Source organism: Somniosus microcephalus, chromosome 19, assembly GCF_052327205.1.
Source record: "Somniosus microcephalus isolate GS21.2 chromosome 19, FLI_Smic_1.0, whole genome shotgun sequence".
NCBI lineage: Eukaryota > Metazoa > Chordata > Chondrichthyes > Squaliformes > Somniosidae > Somniosus > Somniosus microcephalus.
This window is the reverse complement of record NC_141005.1, coordinates 58813674-58828208: the sequence shown is the minus strand read 5'-3', so window position 1 is coordinate 58828208 and position 14535 is coordinate 58813674. Positions and strand designations below refer to the sequence as shown.

The window sequence follows — 14535 nt, the reverse complement described above, 5'->3', positions numbered from 1 at the left end:
AACGAACATTCGCTCATGGGGGGTGGCGTTGGTGGCCGTACACAGCAGTGACCGGATGGAGTGGAGCGCATCAGGTAGGACATCCTGCCAACGGGAGGTCGGAAGGCCCCTAGATTTTAAGGCTAGGAGGGCCGCCTTCCAAACCGTCGCGTTTTCTCTTTCAACCTGTCCGTTCCCCCGGGGGTTGTAGCTGGTGGTCCGGCTTGAGGCAATGCCTCTCATGAGCAGGTACTGACGGAGTTCGTCGCTCATGAAGGACGAGCCCCGGTCGCTATGAATATAGCTGGGAAAACCGAACAGAGCAAAGAGGTTGTGCAGGCATTTAATGACCGTAGCGGTGGTCGTGTCCGGGCAGGGGATGGCGAAAGGGAAACGGGAGTACTCATCAACTATGTTGAGGAAGTACACATTACGGTCAGAGGAGGGGAGGGGCCCTTTAAAGTCGACACTCAGGCGCTCAAAAGGGCGGGTGGCCTTGATCAGGTTTGCTCTGTCAGGCGTATAGAAGCGCGGCTTGCACTCTGCACAGACTGGGCAGCTCCTGGTCATGGTCCTGACCTCCTCGATGGAGTAAGGCAGGTTGCGGCCTTTAATGAAATGGAAGAACCTGGTGACCCCCGGGTGGCAGAGGTCATTGTGGAGGCCCCGTAGTCTATCGATCTGCGCGGTGGCGCATGTGCCTCGCGATAGAGCATCTGAGGGTTCGTTGAGTTTCCCGGGCCGGTACAAGATGTCGTAATTGTAGGTGGAAAGTTCAATTCTCCACCTCAAAATCTTGTCATTTTTGATTTTGCCCCTCTGCTTGTTGTTGAACATGAAAGCGACTGAACGTTGGTCAGTAAGCAGGGTAAATCGTTTTCCAGCCAGGTAGTGCCGCCAGTGGCGCACCGCCTCCACAATGGCCTGGGCCTCCTTTTCCACAGAGGAGTGTCTGAGTTCGGAGCCCTGGAGGGTTCGTGAAAAGAAGGCCACGGGTCTTCCCGCCTGGTTAAGGGTAGCGGCCAGGGCAAAGTCGGATGCATCGCTCTCCACCTGGAAGGGGATGGACTCGTCTACCGAGTGCATGGTGGCCTTGGCAATGTCGTCTTTTATACGGTGAAAGGCTGAGCGGGCCTCCGCCGTCAGGGGGAAGGAAGTGGACTTGATAAGTGGACGGGCTTTGTCCGCATAATGAGGGACCCACTGGGCGTAATAGGAAAAGAAGCCCAGGCACCTTTTGAGGGCCTTGAGACAGTGGGGCAGGGGAAGTTCCATCAATGGGCGCATCCGGTCAGGGTCAGGGCCGATGACTCCGTGTTCCACCACGCAACCAAGGATAGCGAGGCGGGCTGTGCGGAATATGCACTTTTCCTTGTTGTACGTGAGGTTTAGGAGTTGGGCCGTGCGAAGGAACTTATCAAGATTGGCGTCATGGTCCTGCAGGTCATGGCCGCAGATGGTCACGTTGTCCAGGTAGGGAAACGTGGCCTGTAACGCATTCTCGTCGACCATCCGGTCCATCTCCCTCTGGAAGACGGAGACACCGTTGGTGACGCCGAAAGGAACCCTGAGGAAGTGAAAAAGACGGCCGTTTGCCTCGAAAGCTGTGTACTGGCGGTCCTCAGGGCGGATAGGGATTTGGTGGTATGCTGCCTTGAGGTCAATGGTCGAGAAAACGCGATATTGCGCTATCTTATTAACCATGTCGGCTATGCGGGGGAGAGGGTATGCGTCCAACTGGGTGTACTTGTTGATAGTCTGGCTGTAGTCAATGACCAGGCGCTGCTTGTTGCCAGTCTTAACGACTACCACCTGAGCTCACCAGGGGCTGGTACTATCCTCAATAATCCCCTCTTTCAGGAGCCGCGTCACCTCAGATCTTATGAAGGATCTGTCCCCGGTGCTGTATCGCCTGCTCTTTGTGGCGATAGGCTTGCAGTCGCGGGTGAGGTTGGCGAACAGGGGGGGGGGTGATTTTGAGGGTGGAGAGACTACAGGTGGGGCGCGGCGGGCAATTTAAAAACTGCTGGTTGCAGACAGTGAGCGGGGGAAGAGGTCCACCGTATGTCAGGGTGACGCTCTTAAAGTGACAATGAAAGTCCAACCCCAGCAGAACGGCAGCGCAGAGATGTGGCAGGACGAATAGCTTTACATTTTTATAAACGGAGCCCTTCACCGAGAGGGTCACTACGCAGTAGCCGCCGACGTCTGCTGAGTGAGATTTTGAGGCCATGGAGATCCGATGGCGCGTTGGCTGGACCGAGAGGGAATAATGCCGTACCGTATCAGGGTGTATGAAGCTCTCCGTGCTCCCGGAATCAAAAAGGCAAGTTGTGGCGCGGCCATTTACCTGGATGTCCATCGTGGACCTGGCTAGCTGATGGGGTCTGGATTGATCCAGCGTAATGGAGGCCGCTGTGGAGTCGGGAGCGTCGCTGTAGAACCCCGGTGAGGCGGCGGTGGGTGAGTCGGGGGCCCGTTGGCAAAATGGCGGCGTCGGAGAAGAAGGACAAAATGGCGGCGCCCATGACGATCCCGATCCCCACGAGGCTGGAGGAAGGCAAGATGGCCGCTCCCACGAATCGCACGCGGCACTGCTGGAGGTAGGGGACTTCTGACTTCTGCAGACGCCAGCGTAGTGTCCCTTCTTACCGCAGGCAGAGCAGACCACGTTTTTCGCCGGGCAGCGTGCCCTGGGGTGTTTGGTTTGGCCACAGAAATAACATTTCTGGCTCGGGCGGGACATCGCTGCAGCAGTTGAGGCCGGGGCCCGTGGCGGCGCCGCGTCCCAAGATGGCGGCGGCTGCGGCATCCATGAGGCGGCCGCGCGGTCCGGGGAGTAGGCCTCCATGTTCCGGTGGGCTACGTCCAACGAAAGGGTGAGTGAAATCGCCTTCTTCAGGTCGAGCTTGCTACTTTCCAGCAGTCGCTGCCGTGTGTGAGTGGACCTGAGGCCCGCAACGAGGGCGTCACGGATGAGCTCCTCCGTATGTTCCGTGGCTGATACTTGCTTGCATTCGCAGGCTCGGCCGAGTTCCTTCAGCGCCCGTATGTATGCTTCTGTGGGTTCCCCGGGCTGTTGTTTGCGGGACCCCAGGAGATGTCTTGCGTAAACATAGTTGACCGGGCGTGCGTATTGCTCCTTCAAAATGTCGATAGCCCCCTGGTAGCTCGTAGCATCCCGGATAAGGGCAAAAGCTCGGTGGTTTACTTTAGAATTCAGCACCCTGAGCTTGTCGGCATCGGCGGCGACGGTCTCGCCGGATGCAGCCAGAAAGGACTCAAAACAGTTCAGCCAGTGCGAGAACTTAGCAGTCGAGTCCGGTTCTTGCGGGTCGAGTTCCAGGCACTTGATCTTAAGTATCTGCAGCATCGTTATTATTATTATTTTTTTTTTTCTTCAGTAGTTAATAAAATTGATGCGCTATCAATTCTAATGAGAGGCTGAGCAGAGTTCAGAACGACAGGCTTTTATTAACTACTGAATTGCACTTCAGACAGATCAGGACTATGCCTCTAGTGGATGACCGAATGCCTGGAGCTGCCATGCGGCCGTCCTTATACTCGGTAGCCGAGGGCGGAGTCAGCTGAGGCATAGTCAGACATAACAGTTAAACAAGAGTGAACGACAACAACAACAACAACAACAAGTGAACACAGTGAACTACAGTGGTTTACCACACTACCCCACCTCCTTTTACTTTTTGCCTGAATTTTTACATGAATTGCAACAATTATACATTCCTTTCTGGTGCAAAAACACAACCATGGCTAAGAAAAGAAATTAAGGATAGTATTAGACCAAAGAGGAGTCATATAAAGTTGCCAGAAAAAGTAGCAAGCCTGAGGATTAGTTGCAGTTTAGAGTTCAGCAAAAGAGGACCAAGAGATTGATTAAGAGGGGAAAAATAGAGTATGAGAGTAAACTTGCAAGGAACATAAAAGGGGACTGTTAAAGCTTCTACAGGTATGTAAAAAGAAAAAGATTAGTGAAGACAAATGTAGGTTCCTTACAATCAGAAACGAGAGAATGTATAATGGGGAACAAGGAAATGGTAGAGCAATTAAACAAATATTTTGGTTCTGTCTACATGGAAGAGGACACAAATAACTTCCCAGGATTGCGAGGGAACCAAGGGTCTAGTGAGAAGGAGGAATTAAAGGAAATTAGTATTAGTAAAAAATAGTGCTGGAGAAATTAATGGGACTGAAAGCTAATAAATCCCCAGGGCCTGATAATCTGCATCCCAGAGTACTAAAAGAGATAGCCATGGAAATAGTGGATGCATTGGTTGTCATCTTCCAAAATTCTATAGATTATGGAACAGTTCTGGCAGATTGGAGGGTTGCAAATGTAACCCCACTATTTAAAAAAGGAGGGAGAGATAAAACAGGGAACTACAGACCGGTTAGCCTAACATCAGTAGTAGGGAAAATGCTAGAGTCTATTATAAAGGATGTGATAACAGGACATTTAGAAAATATCAACGGGATTAGACAAAGTCAACGTGGATTTATGAAAGGGAAATCGTGTTTGACAAATCCACTGCAGTTTTTTGAGGATGTAACTGGTAGAATAGATAAGGGAGAACCAGTGGATGTAGTGTATTTGGATTTTCAGAAGGCCTTTGATAAAGTCCCACATAAGAGGTTAGTGTGCAAAATTAAAGCACATGGGATTGGAGGTAATATACTGGCATGGATTGAAAATTGGTTAAAAGACAGGAAACAGAGAGTAGGAATAAATGGGACTTTTTCGGGGTAGCAGGCGGTGACTAGTGGGGTCACGCAGGGATCAGTGCTTGGGCCCCAGCTATTCACAATGGGCCAGAAATTCGGATCCCCATGGGTGAGTACGCGCTGGGTACTCACGCGTAGGGCCAACTAAAGTGCCGGTTTCGTGCATGCACTGCGCATGCGCAGGAAACCGGAACTTCCGTTCCCTTGAAGGAAGGGGTTCACAGGTCGAATGCATGCACCAGAGAGGCAGCGCATACGCCTGGAACTTTCGTTTTTTTACAGGTTTCTCCGGGAGGGTAAGTCTCCAGCAGCTACACTTTTAAAAAGCAGTCGCATAGCCTGCTTTTAACAAGGTAAGTGGTGAATTAAGTAAAATTAAAACATTTTTTCCACAGGTTTATTATTTTTAAATACTTTAAAGAAAGGTAAGTTTATTTTTAGCCCCGTTAAAAACTGTAATTAATTTTTTCAAAAATTTAAGTTATTGTTTAAAATAGTTATTTTATGTAACTTATAGTTATTTTAAAAATGCGATGTTTTAAAAAAAAATTATTTGAAGTTTTATTTAGGTTTTGGGGCCGATCTCTATTCATAGATTTGACAGGTCTTCCTGTCAAATCTATGAATAGAGATTCCCTGCTACGATTGGCTCTCCATGGCCCATGTGATGCCAGGGGACACTGCAAATTAACTGCGCGCCTGGGTTACGCAAGCACTGCTCGCTGGAGTTTAGAAGAATGAGAGGGGATCTCATTGAAACTTATAAAATTCTGACAGGACTGGACTGTAGTGTCCGAGTATCAATAATACACGGACTGCAGGAGAACAATAATAACAGGTATTTACTGAACAGAGGGTAAGCTTAAACTGAAAGTACAGAAGCCTGCTATGGCTTTATATACAGGTGTGGTCACTGCCGGTACTACAGTATAAAATCAGTTCTCTCTTAAAGGTACATACACAACATGGACAGACTAGATGCAGGAAGGATGTTCCCGATGGTCGGGGAGTCCAGAACCAGGGGTCACAGTCTAAGGATAAGGGGTAGGCCATTTGGGACAGAAATGAGGAGGAATTTCTTCACCCAGAGAGTGGTGAACCTGTGGAATTCTCTACCACAGAAGGCAGTAGAGGCCAATACATTAAATATATTCAAGGAGTTGGATATATTTCTTAAGGCTAAAGGGATCAAGGGGTATAGGGAGAAAGCAGGGACCGGGTACTGAATTTGGATGATCAGCCATGATCGCATTGAATGGCGGAGCAGGCTCGAGGGGCCGAATGGCCTACTCCTGCTCCTATCTTCTATGTTTCTATGTTTCACAGTACTCCAGGTGTGGTCTCACCAAGGCCCTGTACAACTGTAGTAAGACATCCTTGCTCCTGTACTCAAATCCTCTTGCAATGAAGGCCAACATACCATTTGCCTTCCTAACTGCTTGCTGCACCTGCATGTGGCTCCTATTGGTCTATGTTTCTGAGGGTCCTAATCTGGGGTCTTGGTGCAGGACTTCACCTTCACCTTCCTGTGTTTTTAATTATCAGGCCGTGCTCTTTACATAATGTGAACTTGCTGTAACATAATCTGCACCAAGTCCCGTTCACCCACTCCCCGCCACCCCCCTGCCCCCCCACCGTCCCCCGCCCCCCGCCACCACCCCCCCCCCCAAGCTCACTGACCTACATTAGGTCCCGGTCCATCAACACCTCAAATTTAAAATTGTAATCCTTGTGTTTAAATCCTTCCATTGTCTCGCCTCTCCCTATCTCTGTAACCTCCTCCAGTCCTGCAAGCCTCTGAGAGCTCTACCTTCCTCCAACTCTGGCCCCTGACGCATCCCCCACGCTCATCACACCACCATTGCCAGTCGCGCCTTCAGCCGTCTAGGCCCTAAGCTCCGGGATTTCCTCCCTAAACTTCTCTGCCTCTCCACCTCGTCCTTCTCCTTTAAAACTGACCTTAAAACCTGCCTCACTGACTAAGCTTTTAAGTCACCCCTCCTAATGTCTCCTTCTTTGGCTCGGTGTCAATTATTGTCCGATCGCACTCCTGTGAAGCACCTTGGGACGTTTTTCTATGTTCAAGGCGCTATATAAATGCAAGTTGTTGCTATTGTAAATTTAAACCAATTTCCCTTTGTTTTTATCATCAGCAATCTACATTTTCATTGTGTGGACTGCGGATCGCCATGGCAGCCGGGATAATCCGGAGAGCGTTGCTGGTGTCTCCTGGCTGCAGCATGAGGCAGGGCAGGGGACCCTCTTCAACTATCTCTTCTTCATGTTCCTCGTGGCCTCCGCCAAACCAGAGCAGCAGGTTTCTGTCGGATTCCATGAAACCCTTGGCCCTTGCAACGAATCGAAAGCTCTGACCTCTGCCCTGGGGCAGACCCTGTACAGGCGGGCGTACCTCTGCGCTGGTGACTACGACGAGGGGGCGTTTGACTGGCACTGCCTGCCGGGGGCCAAGCCCCCGCCGGATGGGGCAAAGTGGTACCCCATTTGCGGCACCCCATTCCCCCTCCGGGCTGAGTATATCTACACAGTGACCGCCTTCTGCCTGATTGGCGTCGCCTTTTACTGGACTGTGCTCAAAGGAAGGGTACGGCCTGCAAAGAGGATGAAATATGAATAATTAGCTGCACAAAGCAGGAGGTTAGCTAAGCAAGTGTCGGGTTCCACAGCGAGAGAGAGAGAGAATCTGCTTCACTTGGACAACTGATGCCGAATGTACATGACCTCATCGCTCCCGGGTGGGTTTCATTCCACGTCTCAGTGAGTAAATCACATTGCTGGAAGTCCATGTCTAGAATAAAATGGCGGACAGGATGGTAAACACTGCCATTTTGTTAGGGACACAGACATTCGCCTGGCCGTGAGAGCCAGCAGTGTGATTTTAATCTTGCCCACCCACCCGGGACCCCCACTGCTGATCCCGTCACAATTCACGGAATCAGTGGGTGGGGGGGGGGGGGTCCCTTCATTAACATGGGAATGGCGGGCTCCTAGAATCACCGAATCATACAGCACAGAAGGAGGCCATTTGGCCCAATGTGCCTGTGCCGGCTCTCTGAAAGAGCTACCAATTAGCCCCACTTTCCTTGCCCTTTCCCTTTCATTAGAGATCCAATTTCCTTTTGAAAGTTATTATTGAATCTGCTTCCACCAACCTTTCAGGCAGTGCATTCCAGATTGTAACAATTCAATGTGTTAAAAAACAAATTCTCCTCACCTCCCCCCTGGCTTTTTTGCCAATTGTTTTAAATCTGTGTCCTCTGGTTATCGACCCTCCTGCCAGTGGAAACAGTTTATCCATATCCACTCTATCGAAACCCCTCATAAATTTGAATATCTCTATTAAATCTCCCTGTAACCTTCTCTGTTTTAAGGAGAACAATTCCAGCTCCTGTGCCACTTTGTGTGTGAACATTGGTGATATGAGCAGAGCAATGTGCATGCGATGTTCTTTTGTCCGAGCATTAACTCAGTTATTTTAAACAGGTAAGCAAACACCTCAGATAAAAAAAACAGGTGAATGTGATAACGAACATGTGACGTTTTCATCCTCTGATTACGCCAACAGTAATTTCTAAGCTTATATTTTTCAGTCTTATTGAGAATACTTGCTTAACATAAATACACATAACAATGCAGAAGGCTTAGGGCAAATAAAAATTAACCACAATAAATCGAGTACTCCATTCTCTGATAATTCATCACAATTTTGAATCAGGGCTGTCAGTCACTCAACTTTTTCGAAACGTGTTGCCTTTCACAAGGTGGCATGATGTGTAATAGTGAGGCTTCCCAACCAGAAGAGGGAATGAACACTGAGATTATTATAGCTCTCCCCCCTTCAGTCATACTGAAGGCTTTGTGTCTTAATGCGAGGAGCATTTGTAATAAGGTGGATGAATTAGCTGCACAAATAGAGGTAAACGAATATGATATGATTGGGATTATGGAAACATAGCTCCAGGGTGGCCAAGGCTGGGAACTCAACATCCAGGGGTATTCAATATTCAGGAAAGATAGGCAAAAAGGAAAGGGAGGTGGGGTAGCATTGCTGGTTAAAGAAGGGATTAACACAATTGTAAGGAAGGATATTAGCTCTGATGATGTGGAATCTGTATGGGTAGAACTGAGAAATACCAAGGGGCAGAAAACATTAGTGGGAGTGGTATATAGACCTCCAAACAGTAATGCGGAGGTTGGGGATGGCATTAAAAGGGAAATTAGAGAAGCGTGCAATAAGGGCACAGCAGTAATCATGGGTGACTTTAATCTACATATAGATTGGGCTAACCAAATTAGTAACAATACTGTGGAGGAGGAATTCCTGGAGTGTTTACGGGATGGTTTCCTGGACCAATATGTCGAGGAACCAACCAGAGATCAGGTCATCTTAGACTGGGTATTATGTAATGAGAAAGGATTAATTAGCAATCTTGTTGTACGACGCCCCTTGGGTCGGAGCGATCATAATATGTTCGAATTCTTCATTAAGATGGAGAATGAAGTAGTTGACTCAGAGACTAGTGTCCTGAATTTAAATAAAGGAAACTACGATGGTCTGAGGCGCGAGTTGGGTAGGATTGATTGAGGAATGTCACTCAAAGGGTTGATGGTGGATAGGCAATGGCAAACATTCAAAGACCGCATGGATGAACTACAGAATTTGTTCATCCCAGTTTGGCATAAAAATAAAACAGAAAAGGTGACTCAACCGTGGCTAACAAGGGAAATTAGGGATAGCATAAGATCCAAGGAGAGGACATATAAATTGGCCAGAAAAAGCAGTAAACCTGAGGATTGGGAGCAGTTTAGGATTCAACAAAGGAGGACAAAGGGATTAATTAAGAAGGGGAAAATAGAATATGAGAGTAAGCTTGCAGGGAACATAAAACCTGACTGTATAAGCTTTTATAGATATGTGAAGAGAAAAAGATTGGTGAAGTCAAGCGTAGGTCCCTTGCAGTCAGAAGCAGGGGAATTTATAATGGGGAACAAAGAAATGGCAGACCAATTAAATACATATTTTGGTTCTGTCTTCACAAAGGAGGACACAAATAACCTCCCAGAGATGTCGGGAACATAGGGTCTGATGAAAGGGGGGAACTGAAAGAAATCAGTATTTGTAGGGAAATGGCGTTAGGGAAATTGATGGGATTGAAGACCGATAAATCCCCAGGGCCTGATAATCTACATCCTAGGGTACTTAAGGAACTGGCCCTAGAAATAGTAGATGCATTGCTGATCATCTTCCAACATACGATGGAATCTGGAACAGTACCCATGGATTGGAGGGTAGCTAATGTTACCCCACTATTCAAAAAAGGTGGTAGAGAGAAAATGGGGAATTATAGACCGGTAAGCCTGACATTGGTAGTGGGGAAAATGCTAGAGTCCATTATAAAAGATGTAATAGCAGAGCACTTGGAAAACAGTGACCGGATCGGACAAAGTCAACATGGATTTACAATAGGTAAATCGTGCTTGACTAATCTACTGGAATTTTTTGAGGATGTAACTGGTAAAATAGATAAGGGGGAACCAGTGGATGTGGTGTATTTGGACTTTCAGAAGGCTTTTGCTAGGGTCCCGCATAAGAGATTAGCGTGTAAAGTTAAGGCACATGGGCCTAGAAATTCAGTATAGCCACTTTTGGGGCGGTAAAGTCGGGCGGGCGCTAAATTTAGCGCCCGCCGGAAAGTGGAGGCCACTTCGCCGATATTCAGTAGCTTTGGCCAAGGAGTTTGGGCGAGCGCTGAAACTGGCGTTGCACTCCTACCTTTAGGTGCTAAGCCGGTGGTGCAGACTGATAACGCCGAGGCCGGGCGCAGCGCAGGTGCGGTCATGTTTTGATTGACAGCAGACACCCTGACGCCGGCCAGCTCTTAAAGGGGGAAGGGTCGACTTTGTCTGCTGCCACGCCCTGGATAGTGGAGCCCTGCAGCTAGGCCTGAACACTGCTGGTGGACCCAAATAGCGCCTGAAGCCATGCAGAAGGCCCGTGAACGAGCGCAGCGCTTCTCAGAGCATGCTTTGAGGGTGCTGCTTAGGGGTTTGGAAAAGAAAAGAGAGATCTTGTGCCCGGACAGTGGCAAGAAGGCTCCCAGGAGGCAGTACAGGAGAGCCTGGAGGGAAATCGCCCAGAGGGTCTCAGCCAACAGCGATGTCCCCAGGACTGGTGACCAATGCCGCAAGAAGTACAACGACCTCACTCGGTTGGTCAGGGTGAGTACCCTTTCCAGTGTCCTCCTCATCCTTGCATGTGCACCTCACATTATGGGCAAAGGGACCTCAAAGGCCTAATGGCCAGCCCTCCTCCCGCAGCTATGGCACTGGCATGATCATCAATAGCACTTTCTGCACTTTACACACTGGCCAAGCTATTCGACCATGGGAGGCAGTGCACACAACAACAGGGCACCACACTGGCCAAGCTATTCGACCATGGGAGGCAGTGCACACAACAACAGGGCACCACACTGGCCAAGCTATTCGACCATGGGAGGCAGTGCACACAACAACAGGGCACCACACTGGCCAAGCTATTTGACCATGGGAGGCAGTGCACACAACAACAGGGCACCACACTGGCCAAGCTATTCGACCATGGGAGGCAGTGCACACAACAACAGGGCACCACACTGTACTTAGAGGCCGTCCTTTCTCTTGCAGGCCAAGCTGGCGCAGAATCTGAAGAGCCGGACTGTCACTGGGGGAGGCCGTGTCCAGTTCCAGGAGCTCAGTGACCTGGAGGAGCGCGTGGCTCGACTCATGCGTGCCCGGGTGGTTGGCCCCGTAGCTATTGGAGATGCCGACCCTGTGCTGGGCCCCGATGGTAAGGACATGACCGTTTGCACCTCTCTCGTTCCCCTTGCGCTTCAGATCTACATCCTTTGCCACTGTCCCACCAATGCGCATAATGCCACCACTCATGCCTCCCTCGCTGACGCCCTGTCCTCACTCTAAAGCTACTCTTGTGCCTTCCTGCTTTCAGCTGGTGAGGAGGAGGTCCCTGAAGCTGAGAGTGCCAGTCCCTCGGAAGAGGAGGACGACGAGGACCAAGAGGAAGGCGGCACATCGGGGGAACCCTCATCCGCGCCAGGGGATGGCAATGGAGGGGAGACGTCTTGCCTGGAGGAGAGCCAGGGGGAAGTGTTGCAGGGGGGTGTAGCTCCTGGGCCCAGTGGCGTCCAGGCATGCGGGAAGGGTCAGGCAGCACGGCGGCCTTCTCCCCAGAGGGGGGAAGTGTTGCAGGGGAGGGCAGTTGCTGGGCCCAGTGGCATCCAGGCACGCGGGAAGGGTCGGGCAGCTCGGCGGCCTTCTCCCCAGAGGGAGAGTCCGGCCTCCAGTCCGGAGACGGTCCTCGCCCAGGAGGTGCGCCTCCTTGATGAAATGTCCGCGGACTCGGAGCGGCGCCACACCGAGTTCATGGGGGTTGTGGGACAGTTGCCTCAGGCCATTGAGTCCCTGGCTCATAGTGTGGCCGATTTCGGGGACTCACAGCCCAGGGGTGTCGACCAACTCGCGGCAGCACAGGACGCGAGTCAAGAGTTCATGAGTGGTGCCGTGCAGACACTGGCTGGTCTGATGCGGGCACAGACCAGGGCAGTTTGGGCACTCACTTCTGCCACACTCGCTGTGTCACGGAGGCATTGCCAGGGCACCCGCCGCCCTGCTGCAGCACAGCGGTCTGGCCTTCACCAGATTGCTGCGCTTGCTGCAGTGCCAGCCTGGCCGAGTGCCAGTGTCTCTGGCGACCAGCGAGCACCTGGCATCAGCCAGCTTGCCCCCATTGCTGCAGCCGCCACTGCCACTCCCCTAGCCAAGCTGCGACGAGCTGCTGCAGAGACTGATGCTGCCCAGCCACAGCTGCAGCAGTCAGCAGCCGGCCCCTCCAGGGCCGGACCTCGTCTAGGCCGACCCCCAAGGGCATCTGCCGTCACGCATTGTGCCCCTCAGGAGCCTTCCCCCAGCCTTGCAACGCCCACAGGGCCCAGGTTGAGGCGGAGCAACAGGTCGGGCAGGGGCCGGAGAAGCCTGCACAAGGACTCGCCCTCTCGGCACACCAAGTAGAGTGTGTTGCCAACTGTTTTTTTATATGGGGGTGTTTGTGTTCTGTATGGGGGGGGCTTATTTTGGTAAGGCCGAAGATGAAGGCAACTGTTTTTTTATATGGGGGTGTTTGTGTTCTGTATGGGGGGGTTTGTCTTGGTTAGGCCGAGGATGAAGGCCAATTGGATGGACAAGTTTTGTTATTCCTCCCCAGGTTCTGGGAGTGAGATATGTTTTTGACTGTTTTTTGGGGGTCTTGTCTGTTTTTCTGTTTCATGTGGGAAGGGCCCTGAGTTTGTTAAATAAAGCTTTTTATTTATTCAGCTTGTCCAGGTGTTATGTTTCAAGTGGTTGTTGCATTAACCGGCTGAGGGCTTGCGGAGCGGCTGAATTCAGGTGCGTTCATTGCCACAAGCCATTCCCTGACAGGGGGCCTAGAAGTGTCGTTCAATAAGCCGCCGGCGGACGGCCCTTGGACCTTGTGGCTCCCTCCTGGGCTGGTACTCCTCCTCCTCCTCCTCCTCCTCATGGTCCTCCTGCTCGTCCTCCTGAGGTGGTGGTCCAACGTGAGGTGGCAGTGCCTGAGTCCTGCGGATAGCCAGGTTGTGCAGCATGCAGCAAACGACGACGAACTGGGAGACTCTATCCGGCGAATACTGTAGAGATCCGCCGGAACGATCCAGGCAGCGGAACCGTTGCTTGAGGACGCCAATCGTTTGCTCTATGATGTTCCTTGTGGCTTGATGGCTTTCGTTGTATGTCTCCTCAGCAGGGGTCCTGGGCGCGCGGAGCGGGGTCATGAGCCATGTACACAAAGGGTAGCCCTTGTCCCCAATAAGCCATCCCCTTGGTGGAGGCTGTGCCTCGAACATGTCAGCCACAGTAGTCTGGCGCAGGATAAATGCATCGTGGCTGCTTCCTGGAAAGCGGGCATTGACAGCTAGGATGCGCTGCCTGTGGTCACACACCAGCTGTACATTGAGGGAATGGTAGCCCTTCCGGTTGCGGTAATCCTCGGCATTGTCGATAGGTGCCCGCATAGCCACATGCGTGCAGTCAATGGCGCCCTGCACCATGGGGAAGTTGGCGATCCTGGCAAAACCGACTGCACGCTGCTCCTGCCTCTCTAGGGTCATGGGGAAGGAGATGAATTGGTGTCTCCTTGCGAAAAGGGCATCGGTGACCTGCCGGATGCAGCGATGCACGGCGAACTGGGAGATGTTCGCTATGTCCCCAGCAGCGGCTTGGAAGGAGCCGCTTGCATAAAAGTTCAGAGCCACCGTGACCTTCACTTCCACCGACAGAGACGTCCTGCACATCAGCTGTGGACACAGATCTCTGTGAAGCAGCTGGCAGATCTCTGCAACCACCTCCCTTCTGAAGCGCAGCCTCTTAACACAACGCGCGGCAGTCATGGTGAGATAGGACACCTGCTGCCGGTATTCCCTGAGTGGGTAAGGCCTACGTTGCCGACGCCTGATGGCCCCTCTGCGTCTAGGCATGGCTGGCCCTCTCACACAGCGTCTGCGAGCCCTTCGCACATAATGCTGGAACTGAGGGTTGGAACCCCATGCAGCCCCCATAATAAACTTGCAAACAGTGAAATCACAATGAGTCAAATTTCCAAGCTCTGGCCAGAAGCCAAAAATACCTCTCCTATGTTGTCCCAAATCAGGAAGGTCTGTTCCTTGGTCTCTGTCCAGAAATCCAAAGCACTAAAGTCATTGCAGCAAAATGGCTGGCCTTTATAGT

The 14535-nt window shown here is 51.1% G+C and overlaps 1 protein-coding gene across 1 annotated transcript in view; it reads left to right on the top strand.

Moving 5' to 3' along the window:
- Positions 1–8402, top strand: part of LOC147104493 (uncharacterized) — a 389586-nt gene extending 381184 nt beyond the window's left edge. Inside the window, exon 7 of the mRNA XM_085962145.1 lies at positions 6873–8402. Coding sequence (XP_085818271.1) covers positions 6873–7354 — 482 coding nt within the window. The 3' untranslated portion in view covers positions 7355–8402. The remainder of the gene's footprint in view (positions 1–6872) is intronic.
- Positions 8403–14535: the final 6133 nt, after the last annotated feature.